General features: G+C 43.2%; 3 protein-coding genes across 5 annotated transcripts in view; 1 reads left to right on the forward strand and 2 right to left on the reverse strand.

Annotated features, from left to right (window-relative positions):
* Positions 1 to 621: 621 nt before the first annotated feature.
* LOC139382044 (endoplasmic reticulum lectin 1-like) lies at positions 622 to 10,959 on the forward strand. Its single transcript, XM_071125994.1, has 14 exons — positions 622 to 990; positions 1,270 to 1,374; positions 1,520 to 1,600; positions 2,628 to 2,705; positions 2,810 to 2,938; positions 3,149 to 3,372; positions 4,015 to 4,162; positions 5,165 to 5,329; positions 5,773 to 5,832; positions 5,985 to 6,109; positions 6,352 to 6,429; positions 8,679 to 8,754; positions 8,914 to 9,037; positions 9,116 to 10,959. The coding sequence occupies exons 1-13, from the start codon at positions 847 to 849 to the stop codon at positions 8,983 to 8,985; spliced, it is 1,485 nt and encodes a 494-aa protein (XP_070982095.1). The 5' UTR covers positions 622 to 846; the 3' UTR covers positions 8,986 to 9,037; positions 9,116 to 10,959.
* Positions 10,454 to 15,843, reverse strand: LOC139382043 (G protein-coupled receptor 75). The gene is made up of 5 exons (XM_071125993.1): positions 15,688 to 15,843; positions 14,639 to 14,910; positions 14,304 to 14,557; positions 13,279 to 13,661; positions 10,454 to 13,060 (listed from the first exon to the last, which is right to left on the reverse strand). Exons 2-5 carry the CDS (start codon positions 14,710 to 14,712, stop codon positions 12,086 to 12,088), a joined length of 1,686 nt encoding a protein of 561 aa, XP_070982094.1. The 5' UTR covers positions 14,713 to 14,910; positions 15,688 to 15,843; the 3' UTR covers positions 10,454 to 12,085.
* Positions 15,844 to 17,592: 1,749 nt separating this feature from the next.
* Positions 17,593 to 21,171, reverse strand: part of LOC139381208 (proteasome activator complex subunit 4B-like) — a 107,889-nt gene continuing 104,310 nt past the window's right edge. For all 3 annotated transcript variants that reach the window (XM_071124655.1, XM_071124656.1, XM_071124657.1), the window contains 3 exons: positions 20,117 to 20,250; positions 19,675 to 19,816; positions 17,593 to 19,509 (listed from right to left, as the gene is read on the reverse strand). In XM_071124655.1, the coding sequence (XP_070980756.1) occupies positions 19,682 to 19,816; positions 20,117 to 20,250 (269 nt within the window). In that variant the 3' untranslated portion in view covers positions 17,593 to 19,509; positions 19,675 to 19,681. The remainder of the gene's footprint in view (positions 19,510 to 19,674; positions 19,817 to 20,116; positions 20,251 to 21,171) is intronic.

Consider the following 21,171-nt stretch of genomic DNA (forward strand, 5'->3'; position numbering starts at 1 on the left):
CATCTAGTGTCCAAAATCTAAATTGCGCTTAGATTTCTAAATTATATATTGGCCTTTCTCTTGCATTTCAAAGATGATGGTACAACAAAAATACAAGAAAGCGCTTGGTTTGTTCTTTGTATTATCTTTTACCAGATCTAATGTGTTATATTCTCCTACATTAAATTAACATTTCCTCAAATTTCAAAGTGTTTCCTTTCAAATGGTATCAAAAAAGGGTCAACAATGCAGTTCACAAAATAGAGTTAAGAAAATATTTACTAAATAAACTAAAGTATTTTTTAAATAAAAAGTTAAATAACAATACCGAGGCTATATACAGGGTACAACAGTATTACAACAACCACCTGAGACCCTGAGGAAAGTAGGGGAGGGTGGACATTGGGCAAAGGGTGAGGATTTAGGATCCCTGTGAGTAGGCCAGCACAGAATGACCCGAACAGTTTGTGCTTTAGTAAGGTTGGTTTCTGGTAAGTAGAGTTCCTAAAGATTATACATATGCTTTTGTTGACAGGAAACGTATTTTTTTGGTGAAGCCGGGTATATTGTGGTAGAGTTGTTTTCCGTCGCCACCCACAAGAACAATTCACAACTCAGGGAGTCCAACCAATACAGACTGCCGATGTTGTGTGTCCCAAAGCTGGCTAAACAGGCTGTACCGGAAATAGACGTGGCAAACGACTGGATACTTCCTGTTCGCTGTGTTGACAAATGAAAGAGAGACAGCCAGATGGATTCATAATTTTACGATAACTCCAAAGCTAACCCGGTTTTAACTCAGGTTAGCTATCTCATGCCTTGGCAGGCACCGTAGAAGGTAGTTAGCGATCGAGCCTTGCAGAGGTAATGGACGGGACTCGGCTGTTGTTCGTGTTGTTTGGGGGTTTGTTGGAGGTGTATTGTGGTGTGTCGGCTAACAGAGGTGGATCTCCTTCGTTTACTGATGAAATCCCATTCAAAATTAACTGGCCCGGGGCCGAATTCACCCTGGTGAGTGTTTTGTGATAGAGAATAAATACAGTTTTTGTCATAGTTAACGTTAAATCATGGCTGGTTATTTATGATTTCATTGAAAAGCGAACGTTAGCTAGCTAGTTTTAAATGGTGATAAAGTATGTTAAGCTTAAGCCTAGCTAGCTGGTATTCCTTGTTATGGCTGTTGTCATATGACTGCCAACGCAGAAACTGACCATGCATAGTTTGCCTGTTATGACTGCTGCAAAGTAGAGCACTTACACAACATCTGACCCTAAATCTGTCCTTCCATAGCCAACCTCAGGTGCCTTCTACAAAGAAGATGACTTTGTCATTATGACAACAACAGAGAAGGAGAAATACAAATGTCTCCTGCCTTCCTTGTCAAATGGAGATGGTGTGAGTTTGAGTAATCATTTTCAGTTTCACTCTTTACAACAATATTGCTTCTCACTTATCCTCCTGTCTCCCTCTGTGTCTGTTTGTCTTTCTGCCTGTCTCCCCTCCCTCCCTTTTTATCTCTCTCCGCACCCCTCTCTCGCAGGATGATGACAAGGTGTACGCTGGTCCCACTCCAGGTGATCTGCTGGACCCACTGTTCAAAGAGAGCAGCTGCTCCTACAGAGTGAGAACTGAACCGTTTCACTTCTACTTCTGTCTAAATATAGGCTATACTGAGTACCACTGCAACACTAATGTCATGGGCCCCCCCCCCCCCCTAGGGATCACATGCTATAGATGTACACTGTCTAAACTACTGGCACACAGCCCGGACACCCATGCATACCCCACAAGTCATGCCACAAGAGGTCTCTTCACAGTCCCCAAGCCCATAACAGACTATGGAAGGCACATAGTACTACATAGAGCCATGACTACATGGAACCATGACTACATGGAACTCTATTCCACATCAAGTAACGGATGCAAGCAGTACAATTTGAAATAAAAACCCAGATAAACACCTTATGGAACAGTGGGGACTGTGAAGCAACACAAGTATTGACACACACACACATACAATAACATACATGTGGATTTAGTAATGTGGTGGAGTAGGGGCCTGAGGGGACACGGTGTGTTGTGAAATCTGTGAATGTATTGTAATGTTTTAAAGTTGTATAAATCACCTTAATTTAGCTGGACCCCAGGAAGAGTAGCTCCTGCTTTGGCAGCAGCTAATGGGGATCTATAAAACATACAAATAAATTTGGGGTCACTTAGAAATGTCCTTGTTTTTGAAAGAAAAGCAATATTTTTGGTCCATTAAAATAACTTCAAATTGATAAGAAATACAGTGTAGACATTGTTAATGACTATTATAGCTGGAAACGGTAGATTTATTTTATGGAATATCTACATAGGCGTACAGAGGCCCATTATCAGCAACCATCACTCCTGTAGAAAATCCATAAACAATCTGCCGTTTCCAGCTACAATAGTCATTTACAACATTAACAATGTCTACACAGTATTGCTGATCAATTTTATGTTATTTTAATGGAAAAAATGGCTTTTCAGTAAAAAACAAGGACATTTCTAAGTGACCCCAAACTTTTGAACGGTAGTGTATGTCATGTACTGTGCTGTCACTTTCTATGGATAGGCTAACCACTGTCTCTTCTGGCATTTGTTGTGGTGTTAATTAATAGATTGAGTCATACTGGACGTATGAGGTGTGTCATGGGAAACATGTGAGACAATACCATGAGGAGAAGGAGACGGGACAGGTCAGTGGGAAATTATGTTACTTCAAAATTGGCATCATTATAATGTCTACCATCAAGTATGTTGCAATAAATAAGAAAAAATGATTTTCATGTTGATCTGGCAGATCAAAGTTCAGGAGTACGTCTTGGGAAGCATGACCAAGACGACAGAGTCTTCAGCCACTTCAGGAACAGAAATTGCAGAGGTAGAGAAAGTTGAGGAGATGGATCCCACGCCAGAAGCTGAGAAAGAGGTTGGTTGTTCAACATCTTGACTCATACACATAAATACATTTAAAAAAACACTTCGTAAGACTTCTTTGAACTTTGTCTTTTCTCGTTTTATTTCTCTCTCTAATCATGGGTCGCTATTTTGAAGGTTTTACTTGCTGTGATTAGTTTATCTACCTAAGTTGAATGTGCCGATTGTCTCTGCTAAGCGATGAAAATATAAATGTTTCTAGGTTCCCACTAAGAACGTGGAGGGCCAGCTGACTCCATACTACCCGGTGTTGATGGCCCACGGGACGGCGTGTGTCCTGAAACAGAACACGCCTCGCTCCACCAATGTGCTGTATGTCTGCCACCCTGAAGCCAAGCACGAGATCCTCTCTATTGCTGAGGTCACTACCTGCGAGTACGAAGTAGTGGTGCTGACCCCTCTGATCTGTGCACACCCCAAATACAGGTGGGTAGAGAGAGAATGAGGTACACAACCAAAATACAACAGCATACCACCCTTCACCCCACTGCTGGCTTGCCACTGAAGCTAAGCAGGGTCAGTCCCTGGATGGGAGATGCTGCTGGAAGTGGTGTTGGAGGGCCAGTAGGAGGCACTCTTTTCTCTTGTCTAAAGAAAAATCCCAATGCCCAAGGGGAGTGATTGGGGACATTGCCTTGTGTAGGGTGCCATCTTTTGGATGGGACATTAGACGGGTGTCCTGACTCTCTGTGGTAACTAAAGATCCAGTGGCACTTATCGTAAGAGTAGAGGTGTTAACCCTGGTGTCCTGGCTAAATTCCCAGTCTGGCCCTCATACCATCATGGCCACCTAATCATCCCCAGTTTACAATTGGCTCATTCATCCCCCCTCTCCCACGTAACTATTCCCCAAGTTGTTGCTGTCAATTAGAATGTGTTCTCAGTCAACTTACCTGGTAAAGTAAGGGTTAAATAAAATTACAGGTACCAGCAGGTCTACTGTAAACTGTAAACTGCATCCCAAACCCAACCAGTTCCCCTCATGATGTATTTCTCAACTATAAGTAAAGGGGACTACCTTGTTTGAAATGATATGGAGGCTTATATCTTTATCCCGTGGTCTGTTAGGTTCAAGTCGTCCCCTGTGAATGCCATCTTCTGCCAGGCCATGTCTGGTTCTCCCCTGCGGCCTCATAGTCTCTCTCAGATGGACCGGGAGCAGGAGGAGCTGCTGAAACCTCCCTTCACTGCCGCTGCTGCTGCCCCGGAAAGAGAAGTGAGAAAGGAGGAGGGGGGAAGGAGAGAGACTAGGGGAGGATAAAGAGAAAGGGGAGAGTGAGAAAGGACGAGGGGGGAAGGAGAGAGACTAGCGGAGGAGAAAGAGAGAGGGGAGAGGGGGGAAGGAGAGAGACTAGGGGAGGAGAAAGAGAAAGGGGAGAGTGAGAAAGAAGACAGGAGAGAGACTAGGGGAGGAGAAAGAGAGAGGGGAGAGTGAGAAAGAAGACAGGAGAGAAGGGAATGTTGATAAGAGGTGATGGTAGTGGGGCACAGTGGTGAAAAAATTACCCAATTGTCATACGTGAGTAAAAGTAAAGATACCTTAATAGAAATTACTCAAATAAAAGTAAAAGACACCCAGTAAAATACTACTTGAGTAAAAGTCTAAAAGTATTTGGTTTGAAATATACTTAAGTATCAAAACTAAAAAGTATAAATCGTTTCAAATTCCTTATATTAAGCATATCAGATGGCACAATTTTTCATGTAAAAAAAAAAAACGTACAGATAGCCAGGGGCACACTCCAACACTCAGACATCATTCAGAAACAAAGCATTTGTGTTTAGTGAGTTGTCAGATCATAGGCAGTACGGATGTCCAGGGATGTTGTAAGTGTGTGAATTGGACCTTTTCTATCCTGTTAAGCATTCAAAATGTAATGAGAACTTTTGGGTGTCAGGGAAAATGTATGGAGTAAAGTACATCATTTTCTTTAGGAATGTAGTGAAGTAAAAGTGGTCAAAAATACACAGATACCCCAAAAAACTACTTAAGTAGTACATTAAAATATGTTTACTTAAATACTTTACACCACTGATGGGGCAATACAGGGTCATGATCAGAAGAACGAAAATGTGTATTCCTGTTGGACAAGTTCGGGTAGGTAGCTATTCCCACTATTTGAAAACTGTTTTGTCTGTACTGAACACAACCCAGGTTTAGAAGCTGTCTGTTTAATGTATTCTAACTAAACACCTCCTCCCCTCTCTTGTCCTCCAGGAGGAGAGTACGTCCCCCATGAGAGAGGAGGCCTTCTCCTCTACCCATAAGCCCCTGGTGGTGGGCGGGCAGACCCAGGTTACCGTGGGAACCACCCACATTTCCCGTCTGACAGACGAGCAGCTGATCAAAGAGTTTCTGAGTGGCTCCTACTGTCTCCATGGGGTTAGTATGAGGCCTGCTGATAGGCTGGCTTTTGAAAGGGACACCTGCTCACATATTGGCTACTGCTCATTGGCTGCTGTTGTTAATTCAATGTAATATGCAGTGCCTTCAAAGTATTCAGACCCCTTGACTTTTTCCACATTTTGTTACGTTATAGCCTTATTCAAAAATTGATTAAATAAACCCCTCAGCAATCTACACACAATACCCCATAATGACAAAGCGAAAACTGTTTCTAATAAATTTTAGAACATTTATAAAACAAACGCGTACCTTATTTACATAAGTATTCAGCCCTTTGCTATAAGACTCAATTGAGCTCAGCTGCATCCTGTTTCCATTGATCATCCTTGAGATGTTTCTACATCTTGATCGTGGTAAATTCAACTCCCACAACTCTTCATACTGTAGCCTCTGTCTGATGTCTAGAACGTGTGTTGCAGGGAGTGGGATGGTGGAAGTATGAGTTCTGCTATGGGAAGCATGTACATCAGTACCATGAGGTAAGGGTTATTTACTTAGTAACGTTGAAATGCTGAAGCACAATATTTCCTGTAGACTGAAAGATGTTACAGTTTTGGCTGGCTGGGTGCCTCATGTATTTTTTGCTATGTGAAAGTATCTAATATAGGATGATGAATTGATTCTCTCCCAGGATAAGGAGCAGGGGAAGAACATTGTGGTAGTGGGCAGTTGGAACGCTGAGGAACATCTGCAGTGGGCTCAGAAGAACGTGGCCAGATCCTACCAGTTCAAAGACCACGGGGTTCAGAAAGTAAAGTACGTCCGTCAGCTATACAAGACCTTTATTTTTGAAAAAGATTTCATTGATCAGCACAATGTTAATGAATATTGGGGCATTAGGGGCTGGTGTCCTGGACAAAGATAAACTCAATGGAGAATATCAAATGAAAGGGCGTTTTAGTCCAGGAATCTTCAGGGTCCAGGAAACCTGATTTTCTCATGACAACACATTGAATGATAGTCAGGATAAGGACTTCATGGTTGTACTTCCTCCCCAGACTGGTGTCTCTCTTCTACGGCCATGGGGACGTGTGTGACCTGACGGGGAAACCCAGACAGGTCATCGTCAAGCTCAAGTAGGGTCTCTTAATATTCTTATATACAATTGAAGTCGGAAGTTTACATACACTTAGGTTGGAGTCATTAAAACTTGTTTTTCAACCACTCCACACATTTCTTGTTAACAAACTATAGTTTTGGCAAGTCGGTTAGGACATCTACTTTGTGCATGACACAAGTCATTTTTTCCAGCAATTGTTTACAGACAGATTATTTCACTTATAATTCACTGTTTCACAATTCCAGTGGGTCAGAAGTTTACATAGACTAAGTTGACTGTGCCTTTAAACAGCTTAGAAAATTACAGAAAATTATGTCATGGCTTTAGAAGATTCTGAAAGGCTGATTGACATCATTTGAGTCAGTTGGAGGTGTACCTGTGGATGTATTTCAAGGCCTACGTTCAAACTCTGTCTCTTTTCTCGACATCATGGGAATTCTTTTTTTTAAATCAACCAGGGCCTCAGAAAAAATAATTGTATACCTCCACAAGTCTGGTTCATCCTTGGGAGCAATTTCCAAACGCCTGAAGGTACCACGTTCATCTGTACAACCAATAGTACGCAAGTATACACACCATGGGACCACACAGCCGTCATACTGCTCAGGAAGGAGACTCGTTCTGTCTCCTAGAGATGAACGTACTTTGGTGTGAAAAGTGCAAATCAATCCCAGAACAACAGCAAAGAACCTTGTAACGAAGCTGGAGGAAACAGGTACAAAAGTATCTATATCCACAGTAAAACAAGTCCTATATCAACATAACCTGAAAGGACATTCAGTAAGGAAGAAGGCACTGCTCCAAAACCGTCATAAAAAAGCCAGACTACGGTTTGCAACTGCACATGGGGACAAAGATTGTACTTTTTGGAGAAATGTCCTCTGGTCTGATGAAACAAAAATAGAACTGTTTGGCCATAATGACCATTGTTATGTCTGGAGGAAAAAGGGGGAGGCTTGCAAGCCGAAGAACACCATCCCAACCGTGAAGCATGGGGGTGGCAGCACCATGTTGTGGGGGTGCTTTGCTGCAGGAGGCACTTCACAAAATAGATGGCATCATGAGGTAGGAAAATTATGTGGATATATTGAAGTAACATCTCAAGACATCAGTCAGGAAGTTAAAGCTTCGTCGCAAATGGACAATGACTTCCAAAGTTGTGGCAAAATGGCTTAAGGACAACAAAGTCAAGGTTTTGGAGTGGCCATCACAAAGCCCTGACCTCAATCCTATAGAAGATTTACAAACCTGGCCTACAAACCTGACTCAGTTACACCAGCTCTGTCAGGAGGAATGGGCCAAAATTCACCCAACCTATTGTGGGAAGTTTGTGGAAGGCTACCCGAAATGGTGATGTAAGGCAGGTCCTCATCAGACAACAGGCCTATAAGCCCATTGCCGACAGTCTGAGCACTGATTGTGTGTTCCTGCTGCAATTCGGGCAGTTGTTGTTGCCATCCTGTACCTGTCCCGCTGGTGTGATGTTCGGATGTACCAATCCTGTGTAGGTGTTGTTGCACATGGTCTGCCACTGCGAGGACGATCAATTGTCCGTCCTGTCTCCCTGTAGCGCTGTCTTAGGCGTCTCACAGTACGGACATCGCAATTTATTAGAGTCCATAGAAAGGCCTCTTTAGTGTCCTGTTTTCATAACTGTGACCATAATTTCCTTCCGTCTGTAAGCTGTTAGTGTCCTAACGACCGTTCCACAGGTGCATGTTCATTAATTGTTCATGGTTCATAGCATGGCAAACAGTGTTTAAACCCTTTACAATGAAGATCTGTGAAGTTCTTTGGATTTTTACAAATTATTTTTGAAAGAAAGGGACGTTTCTTTTTTTTAATGAGTTTACATGATTCCATATGTTTCCACACTTATTCTAAAATGTAGAAAAAATTCAAACACTTGAATTAGTAGATGTCCAAACTTTTGACTGGCACTCTATATCGTGAGTCATCATTGGTGTGGTCTAGTAGGGTCTCTTAATATAATATACAGTACCAGTTTGGGTACGCCTACTCATTCAAGGGTTTTTCTTTCTTTTTTACTATTTTGTACATTGTAGAATAATAGTGACGACATCAACTATTAAATAACACACATGGAATCATGTAGTAACCAAAAAAGTGTTGAAACAAATCCAAATGACTTTGAGATTCCCTCTGCCTAGATGACAGCTTTGCACACTTGGCATTCTCGTTCAGAACGTTTCATGTCACTGAATACACAGCCGGTCTCTGATGGAAGCCCGTCCTGTGTCTCAGGTGTAAGGAGTCTGAGTCTCCCCATGCCGTCACTGTGTACATGCTGGAGCCTCAGACCTGCCAGTACGTCCTTGGGGTAAGAATGCACACACGCATCACTGGCGCACCATGTTATGGTTCAACACTTGAACCCATTCTTGCTGTTTTTGCCGCAAGCGGTTGGGCGAGTCAGGTTTCCAGTGTATGACTACACATGGCAAATAAACATGATCAGGTAATTTTTTTCTCCCATCAGGTTGAGTCTCCAGTTATATGCCAGATCCTGGACACAGCTGATGAGAAAGGCCTTCTATCCATCTCCAGCTAACAGCACAGACAGAGGAGGCTGAAGAGACGGCGAAAAGGAGGAATGAGCAGAAGTATAAATGAAGACGTTTTACTACATTTAAATTGAGAAAATGATGTGCACATCTAGTAACACGTCTTCTTTGTTCTAGAAAATAAAGGACAGGGATTTAGGCAAAGATGTCCTGAAATGGAAGACTGGATGAACCAAGGCCCATGGCACTACTCAGGAGGTCCAGACTGACATGGACTTGGAGAGGAGCGTGTTGATCCTGGAACGGCCCTTGGAACCCAGGGCCACAGCACCCCTCTTCCACCCTGGCTTAAACCTCCTATGTACTGAACCAACTCCATGTTGCATCAAAAACCTTATGATAAACCTTACATTTGATCTGAGTTGGAAATGGGACCCTGTTCACGTCACAAGGCTCTATGGACTGGACTTCAGATCTTCCTCTTAGGGCAGGTTAGTTCTAGTGTTCTCTGGCCAAGATGCCTGGACAGAACAACCAATCATTCAAACAGCATCATCAGGATAACCAGCTTCCATGTTGTAGTTGAACACTATATATAAACTCCCAGTAAGTTATTGGGTAAATCACCAACATTTCGGCATCACTGTGTTCTCTTCAGGGTAATGTCATGATTGCTAAAACCAGGTTATATAGACAACAGTGCAATTAGTGCAACCAATGACATTAGTGAGGAGTGTGTCATAATTCATTCTAATTACCTTAATAATTGAGTGAAACTGTTAAATAACATTGACTATCCAGTAGCAGCTCACTTTGTTGAAGCTAATCAACCTCTCTCCTCTCAAATAGACAGGCATTGAGCATGTTGCTCTACCAAGGAGAGGAGGTAACATTGAGATCCTACTACTACAAAGGGAGGCCTACTGGATATCCTCTCTAAAAACATTGACCCCTAGTGGTCTGAATATTGACTTTGATCTCAGGCCCATTTTATGAACAAGTCTTATGAATGGATACATTCTTTCTACAGCTTATCAGCGTACACCCAATATGTTCCCCCTGTTGATTATGCATTATGGTTGAACCAAAAGATGACATTAACACTTTTTTATGAAATGGGAAACAAATATATATGTGAAATTGAATTGAACAATGTATGTTGGTGCTAATATATACAATATTTATGTTTCCATATGATAACAATAGCCTAATATATTCAATATGCTATCATTTTTTTATTTTTTATTGTTTCATTCAATTCATTCTAATTAACTTAATTATGACACACCCTTCACTATTGTCATTGGTTGCACTAATTCCAGCGTTTGTCTACATAATCTGGTTTAAGCATTCATGACATCACCCTGAAGGCACAGTGATGCCGAAACATGGTGATTTACCCAATAAATGACAGGGAGTTTATATAGTGTACGACTCTTTATTTATAGAGCTGATAGTTTATTCGCCGGTAGTCAGCACCTCTACATAAAATCATTTTCTCTGCTCATGTTTTTATACGTAGTTGGTTTTATCCTCAGCATTTTAACTGTATTTATTTGGGCTTAATTTCAGTTTGATTACATGCTTGTCCTTGACAATTATACAAATGTTTTTGTTTGTAGATACAGTATCTTCCGACAAAGTCTGTTTGAATTTTAAAATATCTGGGCATAGTAAGACTGGGGCTTTGGTGTCAGGGTTGGGGTCAAATCCATTTGTCAATTCAGGAAACTGAAATTCCAATTTCCTCATTCGAAAGCAGTAAGGAAAATTAGGATTTGAATTAGTTTACTTCTGAAATTGACCCCAACCCTGGTTGTTGTTACGTTACAGGGTGATTGAGAGTATCTTATAAACTGATGTGCTGTGAATTCAATCCCCGGATGTTATTGACGAGCGCTGATGATTAACATTGGTTATGCACTAAATCAGATGTCATTTCTGTGGATTTCTAAATCTGGTGTGTTCTGTGGTTTAAATGAGGAATACACTGAAAAAATAAATAAAACCATCTGAACAAAGTTAGGTTGAAATGAATTCTAGTCATACCCCATGGTCTTGGATAGCTAGCCACAATGTGATAACCTGATTGGTCCTCAGCTCTCAAACATGACACATTTAGTAAAAGGCCAACTGATGCTCTTCTCTAAACAAAAAGTGACTTCTGTCTGATCACTGGTAGATAATGTGATACAATAGATCAGGGGTTCTCAGACTTCTCAGTAACCCCATACATTCTATGTATTTGAACTATTCCACAGCTAGCTCACCTGATTGAACTTGTTGACTAGGTGAATCAGGTGTGTTAGTTCAACAACATGGTGAAACGTCTGGGGGTTGAGAGCATCTGTACTGGACATCACTGTGTGACATGACAAAAGCTTGGACAGTGAGTTGCAGGTTGATTAGTTGACCACCAGAGGTCTCTTACTCCATAAGAGGTGTTTATACCTTTGTGGATCTACAATAGATCTTCAATTTAGATATTTTCTTTGCCTTGAGCCACTGGACACATTGCACTTGCAAAACATTTACTGATATCATAGAACATGTATGAGACTCACAAATACAGTATTATTATGACGAGAAAGACCATCTAAATTGTACAATATGAAAAATGTCATGTCAGTGTAAAAAGTGATTCCACTTATTTCAGTAACATCAATAACAATATGGGATCAGTGGTGTTTCTCTCCCTCTGGACTAAGAGATCTTCCATTTAATATTCTGAAGTCAATGGGGGTTATTCTTTACCTCTAACAGTTCAATACCACATGATATTCAGACAATTAGTACCGTTTACTCTCTGGTGTCTTGTGGTAATAGTCATATAATATTATAGTAACTTTTAGCATCCCTGATCTATGTGCCCAATCCCTCTCCAATTTCAGCATGGTGGCAGGGTTACACTCGAAGTAAAGTATCTGATCAATAAATAAATCAATTCATGTATAAATCATTGTGGTAAGTTAAACTGAAGGTATGCACCGAGGTCCTCTCAAAGTCTGGCAGAACCACAAGACTATGTTAGCCCACTGAACTAAAGCCTATTGGCATTAGATTGGCGAGCCAACACAAGTCTTCAGGTCTAAGCCAAGGCTATTCGTCAGTTTAGACTGAAGGGATCCAATCAATCATGGTGGTTAGTCAGACTGAAGGTATGGGTATCTTATGGGCTGAGGTGCTCTCAACGTCCTGCAGCACCTCCTGGTGGATGTGATAGTGCATGGCAACGTAGGACTTGTTGAACCCAAAGGCCTGGGAGGAGGAGGAGTTGGCAGCAGGCTGCAGACTGTTGGTAGGGGAGCCGGGTCCTGCAGAGGGGCTGCTGTTGTAGATACTGTAGTAGGGCTCGATACGGGTGTTGATGGGGGTGGAGGTGCTAGGGGGCCTGGGCTTACGCCCACCATGCCCGCCTGTAGCTCTCGGACTGGGGGCACAGTCCCGGGAGTGACTGGGTCCACAGGCTTGATCCACCAGTCTCCTTTGTGGCTTGGGTGAGAGGACATAGGCAGAGTTGGTCTCGTGGTGCGAGGACTTGTTACGATTGACCTCGAGACTACCTTTACCCATGGCATGGAGCCGTGTCTTGTGCTTGCAGCAGAGGAACACCAGCGCCACCCATTGGAGGCAGCAGAGGACGCGCCGGCGAAGCCCGGCGCTGTTGCGAGAGTACACGAATGGGTTGATGCACGACTTGAGGAAGATGAGCGCGAAACCGCACAGTTCGAACTGGTAGTGAGCGAAGCTGCTCTCTGGAGAGAGGACGTCCTGGGCTAAGGAGACGCCCATGGGGAGACAACAGAGAAGGACGGAGAATACAATCACCACACAGGTTACTACAGCCTTGGAGTCTTTAACTGTGGCCAGGTTGACGGTAGAGACGAGCTGGCAGCAGGTAGCTCCCTGGGCAGCCCCGGGTACTAGACCCTGGCTGGTGGGTCTGTTAGTGTAGGAGTGAGTCTGAATGTGTTGGAGCTTGTTGTAGGTCTGGTTGCGGTAGAGTGAAGGAACCTGGACGGCACACTGCATGCTCTCTAAGCCGGCCGCCATGAGCGGGGGAGGGGGTTGTGGTAGCGGCGGGCGTGTGGCATCTACAGTGATGACGCGGCACTTCCTCACCTGGGGACAGGATGGGAACAACCACTTAGCATAGAGAGACATAACATGATATAACATTATTTTGCTTTATACATGCTTAAAGCAAGTTATAAGTAATTAAGTGTGACTAAAGTTTCTTAAAAACGTATCAAATAATCCCGCAAGGGGTGGGTCGCTAATGTGATTTACCTGACACGAAAATCAAATGTTACTCATCCATCCCTCCCTCTCTCTCTCACCTGTGCATTCTTCCTCAGCGTCTGAGCAATCATGAGGTAGCAGACAGACACCACCGCCACGCAGAATGCAAAGTCTGCCAGGTAGACATATAGAACCACCCTTGCAGGCCCACCCGTTAGGCCGAAGTGAGGCAGGCAGGGTCCCTCCTTCATGGGGTAGGCTCGCAGGGTGAGCAGGGCAGCCATAGTAAAGCTAGAGGTCCAGAGGAGGGCGGTGAGAGCCAGAGTACAGGGGAGCGAGGCCATGCGGTTGGGCTGCTGGCCCAGGACCATACGGAGCCGATGGAGGGCGATCACAGCTACCGTCTCCAGAGACATGATGATGAAGGCAGAGCTGGTCAGGTGGAAGGTGAAGCAAAAGGTCTTTGACACGCCCCCTCCTCCTGGAACAAAAAAAAAGTTAACTCTTTAGACTTTTGCAAACCTTCAAGAATCAGACCGGGGTTCAAATATTTGGAAAAATACTTTCAAATACTTGGATCATTTGGTTGAGTCTGCCTATAGTGCTAGATGGGAACAGTTTGCAGTTTTGGGACTTTTCTATTGGTTTATTAAGCTAAGCGAACTCAAATAGGCACACAACAGAACAATAATAATAATTAGGTGGGTGATTATATTCATCCTATTTGTGAATTAGAAAATAGTTTTTTTTGGCATATACCAACTCCCCGAGATAGCCTCGGAGAGTGAGGTCACGGCCAGGGTCAGCCATTATCAACTGCAATCCTGAAGCAATAAGGGCTAAGTGCCTTGCTCAAGGGTACATCAACAGATTTCACCTTGTTGGCTCTAGGATTCGAACATGCTCTAACGCTCTAACCACTAGGCTACCTGCCACCCAAAACAAAAATATATTAATCGGGGACAGACAGGGCCCAGTGTCTTAGCTGAAGCAAGAGACAAGAACTAAGTAAAGAACAGAAGGAAGTAAATATCATAGAGATCCTATGAAATGACTATAGAGGCTATGTTATAAATCCTCAAAGTTCCAGAATGGTATTCTATGGTATATACAGTCTACTGACCTGAGTCCAGGAAAAGCACCAATGCGAACATCGGCGCAGTCACGCAACATATAATCATATCACAGAATGATAAGTTCAGGATCATGAAGTCGAAGTTGGTGCGGAACTTGCGGAAGGCCGGGTGGAAGAAGGAGAGGAACACCACCAGGTTGCCGTAAGAACCCAGAAAGAATATGAGGATGAGGAGGAGGGAGCAGGAAGTGAGGGTAGCTGTGTGGATCAGGGCCCAGCCAGGGGAGGAAGAGGAGGAGGACCTAGAGGGAGGAGGAGAAGATGGCTGATACATATTCCTTACATTCCACAGAAATGTGTATTTTTCTTTTCAACCCACGCACCTCGGGCCCAGGCTGCTGTTGTAGGTGTGGTGGTGGCAGACTGACGGCAGACTGGTCACATTCATCATACACATAGGGCTGGTTTCCCAGACAAAGATTAAGCCTAGTCCTGGACTAAAACGCTGTTTTATTGGACTTTCTCCATTGGGTTAGTAAAGACTGGAGAACAGCCTCACAGGTGTTCACATCATTTCACTGAACAGGATGGTGAAGGTATCTGCTGTCTCCTCCATTGACATGGTCCCCTTGGTCATGGGAAAGACCCCAGATTTCTATATAGAAACAGAGGAATCTGAGTTTAGTACAACACCATATTATTACAATGAAAGACATGTATGAGGACCATTGTGAATGATAATAATTCTGCTCTTTCAATGGAAAAAGCCCTCCCCTTCCTGCCAGACAAGCAAATAGGCTTAGGCTGAAGCAAGAGCAAACAAATCAAATGTGGAGCCTACACAGTAATCTAATCCTTCCATCATTATTGTCGAGGGTTTTACATATATGTTTAATATGTTTACACAATAGATTCGGATAGAATGATAGAATGTGGTTGAGCTTACGACGACAATAGGAGGAGCTGCAGCTCTTGTCTAGGACTATCGATAATGAAAATGTACATGGAATTCTAAAATTATCACATTTACCTAGTGAAACATACAGGCTTACCGCATCTACATTTATCTATATGTGCGTGTGAATGCTCTGATGCCAAACGATTTCAATATGATAGTCGAGTCATCATTGTCATTTGATTATGGTTATGAAAACCAATACAATACTCAAGGTATTGCTCTCCATCCAGCCACCACCACAGCTACAGGCATTAGAAAAAACCCGAAGTATTCCTTCACAGATAATCAGAAGCAATAAAATACAATACTTATATTCTGTATGCAACCTAATATTGCGGCTTACTTGAAAATCATAAAGGCATTGTCATATTGATGTGAACGCTAATAGAGAAAAAAAAGACGCGAAAATAGACATAGGCCTCATTGTTATACAACCCATAGGTTACATTTTCATATTCGGAATTGGCAACTTACCGTCCGCATGCATTATAACCACAAGCACTTTTATTAACAATATATCATTCAAAAAGAGCGTGTATTTTATTGTCGATGTGATGTATCCATTTTTGTTTTATCCGGGAGAAGACGAAGACCGGGCGCAGTACATCGGTAAGACGTGGGATATGACATACAGTACTGGGCGCGTTCCCCTGCCTAGGTGTTGCTGACGCATGCCAGATCTTACCAGGCCTGGATAGGTATTTTACATGTCATTTAATCACATATTCGTTTCGGTACTGGTACTCCATGTGTTATTAACTGTGTATATATTCATGTCACTATTTCTATTTGATGTTTGTACATCTTTAACATCAGCGCTTGCGGGTACCAGTTACCACCTGTAGCTTGAACATCTCATTCTAACGGAATCAAAAGGATACGAATCCATTCTCATGGGCGATAAACCGCAACATTACCTAAATGTAGAAATACATTTAGGTAATATTGGGTTCCAACTCGTTCTAGAATTCCCTCTCTTTGTAGGGTACAGTGTCTTTGTACATTGAGACCCTCGATGGATTAAGGTATTAAGGATTAAGGTACCCTCTCAACCTACGGTAAAACCAGTCAAAGTGCCATCTAATATTGCACAATTAGCACTGCACATCAAAGATGTATGTACTTGATATGAAGGTATAGGAACTGTACCACGGCTGCCCTATAGTGGATACATGTCGCTGTGACTAACTTCAATATGAGCGGTGGAAAAGTGCCCATGTCTATTTTTTATTTTAATCTTTAACTAAGCAAATCGGTTAAGAACAAATTCTTATTTACAATGGACAGCCTACACCAGCCAAACCCGGACGACGCTGGGCTAATTGAGCGCCGCCCTATGGAACTCCCAATCACGACAGGTTGTGATACAGCCTGGATTCGAACCTGTAGTGACGCCTCTAGCACTGAGACGCAGTGCCTTAGACCACTGCGCCACTCGGGAGCACGAATGGCATATTTGGGTAAAAGTAGATTCCTTAATTGAAAATTACTCAAAAGTCGCCCAGTAAACTACTTGAGTAAAAGTCTAACAGTATTTGGTTTAACATATACTTTTGTATAAAAAAGTAAAAATCATTTCAAATTGCTTAAATTAAGCAAACCCTACATTTTATTTATTTGGTGTTAGACAGGGACACACTCCAACACGCAGACAAAATTTACAAAGGAAGCATTTGTGTTTAGTGAGTCCACCAGATCAGAAGCAGTAGGGATGTTCTCTTGATAAGTGCGTGAATTGGTCCATTTTCCTGTTCTGTTAAGAATTCATAATGTAACCAGTACTATTGGGCGTCAGGGAAAATGTACAGAGTAAAATGTACATTATTTATCACTAGGAACGTAGTGAAGTAAAAGTTGTCAAAAATAGAAATAGTAAAGTAAAATACAGATACCCCCAAAAACTACTTAAGTAATATTTGTACTTAAATACTTTACACCACTGAATAGGAGCCATCCCAGAACCAACCAGCACAAAGACACACACACAAAAAAATTGTTACAAACAACCCATGAATTTATTTATTTTCTTCAGAAAACAGTACATCTAAAAATAATCACTGCAGTTTTGGCACTACACTAAACAGGTGTGAGGTACTAAACTGAACCAATGAGACTAGATTTTCAAGTCTTCATGGAAAAGTAAATATTGAACCAAAAATAAATCTCACTAGGGTTTTTAAAAAGAATGGAGAACAATGTTATATTGATGAGTAGAGGGGAAGGGGTGCGATGCTAAGGTGGTGGACAGGATGTTTGGCTATTCCTTGGGCCCCGTTTCCCAGACACAGATTAAGCCTGGTCCTGGACTAAAAAGCTTTGTTTCAATGGAGACTCCAATTATATCATGCTTTTTAGTCCAGGACCAGGCTTGATCTGTGCCTGGGAAATGAGTCCCTTGGGGTTTTGAGAGGGGTTTAGACATGCCATGATGATTAAACTGTACCCATCAGCTGAAAACCTTGCACATAGCCTTGAGGAATGAACACACACTCACACACTCACTCTGCTACGTAGTCATCATTGCCCAAGCGAGAGCAGATTACATCAAATGCTCCGTCACTAACAAGCTGAACAATCTATCTACTCACAAACCAAAAGCTTTCATTACCAGCAACTCTAAGAATAATAAAATCAGCACTTCAAACAAATAAATAAACCTGTTTGTGCATTTATGTTACATACACATGGTATACACACATAATAAAATATGCATATAGCAGAGATAAACTAAGTACACAAACATCAAGTATGTAAATGTGTGTGCCAGGTTAAAATCTAAGTTATGTCCCAAATGACACTCTATTCCCTATATAGTGCACTACTTTTGATCAGAGCCTTATGGGCCCTCGTCAAAAGTAGTGCACTAAAAGGAAAAGGGTCCATTTGGGAAACACTCCTAATCTAATGATAATGAACGATCATCTGAACACATACAGACTGTGGCTAAGAACACTTCATTGGAGACCTGGAACAATATGGTTCCTATCCTCTAGAGCAGGGCTCTCCAGTCCTGTTCCTGGGGAGCTGCCGTCCTGTAGGTTTTAACTCCAGTCCTGTTCCTGGGGAGCTGCCGTCCTGTAGGTTTTAACTCCAACCCTGTTCCTGGAGATCTACCCTCCTGTAGGTTTTAACTCCAACCCTGTTACTGGATAGCTACCCTCCTGTAGGTTTTCAATCCAACCCTGTTCCTGGAGAGATACCCTCATGTAGGTTTTCACTTCAACCCTGTTCCTGGGGAGCTAGCCTCCTGTAGGTTTTCACTCCAACCCCAGTTGTAACTATCTTAACTCAACCACGTAGTTTTTAGAATCAGGTGTGCTAGATTAGGGTCATAGTGAAACCTACAGGACGGCAGCTCCCCAGGAACAGGACTGGAGTTAAAACCTACAGGACGGCAGCTCCCCAGGAACAGGACTGGAGAGCCTTGCTCTAGTGGGATAATATAGTTAGTTGGTGCAGAGTTGATAACATTGAGGGGATGTTGTACTGAGAGCAATATTACGGGGGAAACTAGCTCTGGTCCTAAGGCGTAGTGGTGCACTAATGGGGGAACACGCACTACATCTTGGACCAGAGATAGAGGGAAACCTGCAGGTATCTTCATCAAGCATTCCACACACCACACACACACACACACACAGGAGAAGAACAAGATAAATCAACTGTACAGTAATATTACAGTAATATTACAAAGTGCAGATCAATCATCCATGCTATGGTTTATCCTTAAATATTAAGTATAGTAGAAATGTAAATGAGCGCTAAAAACAAAGACACAACTCCATCCATTCCATTACGTATGCATATTCCCCCCCTCTCCAAGGTCCTCAGGGTACAGGGTTGTATTCGTTACGGCACAACGTAGAAAAAACCTTTTTCTAAGGAAACATCCAGGTAGTTCCTCCTCGTTTCATTATGTTTGGTGCCTAGTGAAAATGACCCAGGTGTCGTCCGTTGGTCTGGTCAGAGGGCAGGGACCTGAAAGTGAGGCCCGTCTCCCCTCATGCAGGCTTGTCTGTTCTGGAAGTCACACAGCGTCTCAGAGTAGCGCTGCTGATCGAGGATCAGATCGCCATGTCCATATAATGGTATTCAATACGATCTGAAAGGCAAAACTGATCCTAAATCAGCAATTGTACTCAGACGCTTTGTGAATACGGCCCTGTTCTGTTCAGTTTGAGGCTTTCCCAGACTAATAACAGAGTGAGGAACTGTTGAGTGGCTCAAAGAGGGCATTCAGGGTGTCGTTCCTCCGTTAAGAAAACATCATCTCCATCTGAAAGTTGTACCAGGGCCCTAAAGAGAAACCAAATGGACGGTTTGATTAATGGTTGGTGCCTTGAGGAAGTGCCTTGAAGTTTACAATGTACTGTAACTTGTGTTGGTGAGGTTTCCACCCAAGCATACGTTTGAATTGATCTACAATGAGTCAGCATTTTAGGATGGGAGTGTGTATCCTACCAGGTATCTAGGCATAGTAGCAGGGAGAGACAAGCAGGTCGGTCAGAACCAGCAGCTGGTCGTCAGTGAACTGCTGTTTGTGTTCCTGCCAGTTGTCATGATGAGTCCGCCGGAAGTTAGACAGGGTCTTCTTCACAGACATCTTCAGGAGAGAGAGAGAGAGATATTCAGGAGCAAGAGAGATTCAGGAGCGAGAGAGAGCGAGATTCAGGAGCGAGAGAGAGCGAGATTCAGGAGCGAGAGAGAGCGAGATTCAGGAGCGAGAGAGAGCGAGATTCAGGAGCGAGAGAGAGCGAGATTCAGGAGCGAGAGAGAGCGAGATTCAGGAGCGAGAGAGAGCGAGATTCAGGAGTGAGAGAGAGCGAGATTCAGGAGCGAAAGAGAGTGAGAGGGAGAGTGACAGAGAGCATGCCATTGAGCTGTGTGTGTTAGTCCTCCTCACCTCAATGGGCTGTGTGTCATTGAGGTGGACGCTCAGGTTCATCAGTAGCTGGGGCATCCAGCTGGGAACATCGTAGGGGCTGGACAGGATACAGGCACTCAGACCTAACACTCCAGCATGTCGCCTCACTAGATCTACACACACACACGGGGGGAGGGGGCATTGAAAAACTGAGCTATAACATGTTCAGCAAGGTCAAGACAAATGCATTTTAGAAGCCTATCTAACACAACCATGGCAACTGTGTTCCAAGTAAACAATTGACCGTTGGATGTAGACAGCTATGTTCTAATACCCACACTAGTGTGCCACTTAAAATGAAGATGCACTAAATATACAAAAGTATGTGGACACCCCTTGAAATTAGTGGATTTGCCTATTTCAGCCTCACCCATTGCTGAAAGGTGTATAAAATCGAGCACACAGCCATGCAATCTCCATAGAGAAACATTGCAGTAGAATGGCCTTACTGAAGAGCTCAGTGACTTTCAACGTGGCACCACCGTCATAGGATGCCACCTTTCCAACAAGTCAGTTCGTCAAATTTCTGCCCTGCTAGAAGTGCCTGGTCAACTGTAAGTGGTGTTATTGTGAAGTGGAAACGTCTAGGAGCAACAACGTCTCAGCCACGACATGTTAGGACACAGAACGGGACCGCCGAGTGCAGGAGCGCATAATAAGTCTGTCCCCAGTTGCAACACTCGATACCGAGTTCCAAACTGCCTGGAAGCAACGTCAGCACAAGAACTGTTCGCCGGGGGCTTCATGAAATAGGTTTCCATGGCCAAGCAGCCACACAACAGTTTGAGCTAGGCCCTTTCCTGTTTCAGCCCCTGTTCACAAAGTGTGGTCCATGCAGAAATGGTTTGTCGAGATCGGTGTGGAAGAACTTGACTGGCCTGAGCACAGCACAGCCTGATCTCAACCCCATCGAACACCTTTGGGATGAACTGGAACGCCGACTGCGAGCCAAGCCTAATCGCGCAACAGTGCCCGACCTCACTAATGCTCGTAGCTGAACGGAAGCAAGTCCCAGCAGCAATGTTCCAACATCT

The sequence above is a fragment of the Oncorhynchus clarkii genome, chromosome 23 (assembly GCF_045791955.1).
Source record: "Oncorhynchus clarkii lewisi isolate Uvic-CL-2024 chromosome 23, UVic_Ocla_1.0, whole genome shotgun sequence".
Classification (NCBI taxonomy): domain Eukaryota; kingdom Metazoa; phylum Chordata; class Actinopteri; order Salmoniformes; family Salmonidae; genus Oncorhynchus; species Oncorhynchus clarkii.

Excerpts from the sequence above, each read along its gene's own strand:
- LOC139382043 (XM_071125993.1), bottom strand. The coding sequence starts at position 14,712 with ATGTGTATGATGAATGTGACCAGTCTGCCGTCAGTCTGCCACCACCAC. Across the intron at positions 13,662-14,303 it reads GGTGCTTTTCCTGGACTCAG|GAGGAGGGGGCGTGTCAAAG; the intron begins GTCAGTAGACTG and ends TTTTTGTTCCAG. Across the intron at positions 13,061-13,278 it reads CGCTGAGGAAGAATGCACAG|GTGAGGAAGTGCCGCGTCAT; the intron begins GTGAGAGAGAGA and ends TCCTGTCCCCAG.
- LOC139382044 (XM_071125994.1), top strand. The coding sequence starts at position 847 with ATGGACGGGACTCGGCTGTTGTTCGTGTTGTTTGGGGGTTTGTTGGAG. Across the intron at positions 2,706-2,809 it reads AGGAGAAGGAGACGGGACAG|ATCAAAGTTCAGGAGTACGT; the intron begins GTCAGTGGGAAA and ends TTGATCTGGCAG. Across the intron at positions 3,373-4,014 it reads TGTGCACACCCCAAATACAG|GTTCAAGTCGTCCCCTGTGA; the intron begins GTGGGTAGAGAG and ends GTGGTCTGTTAG.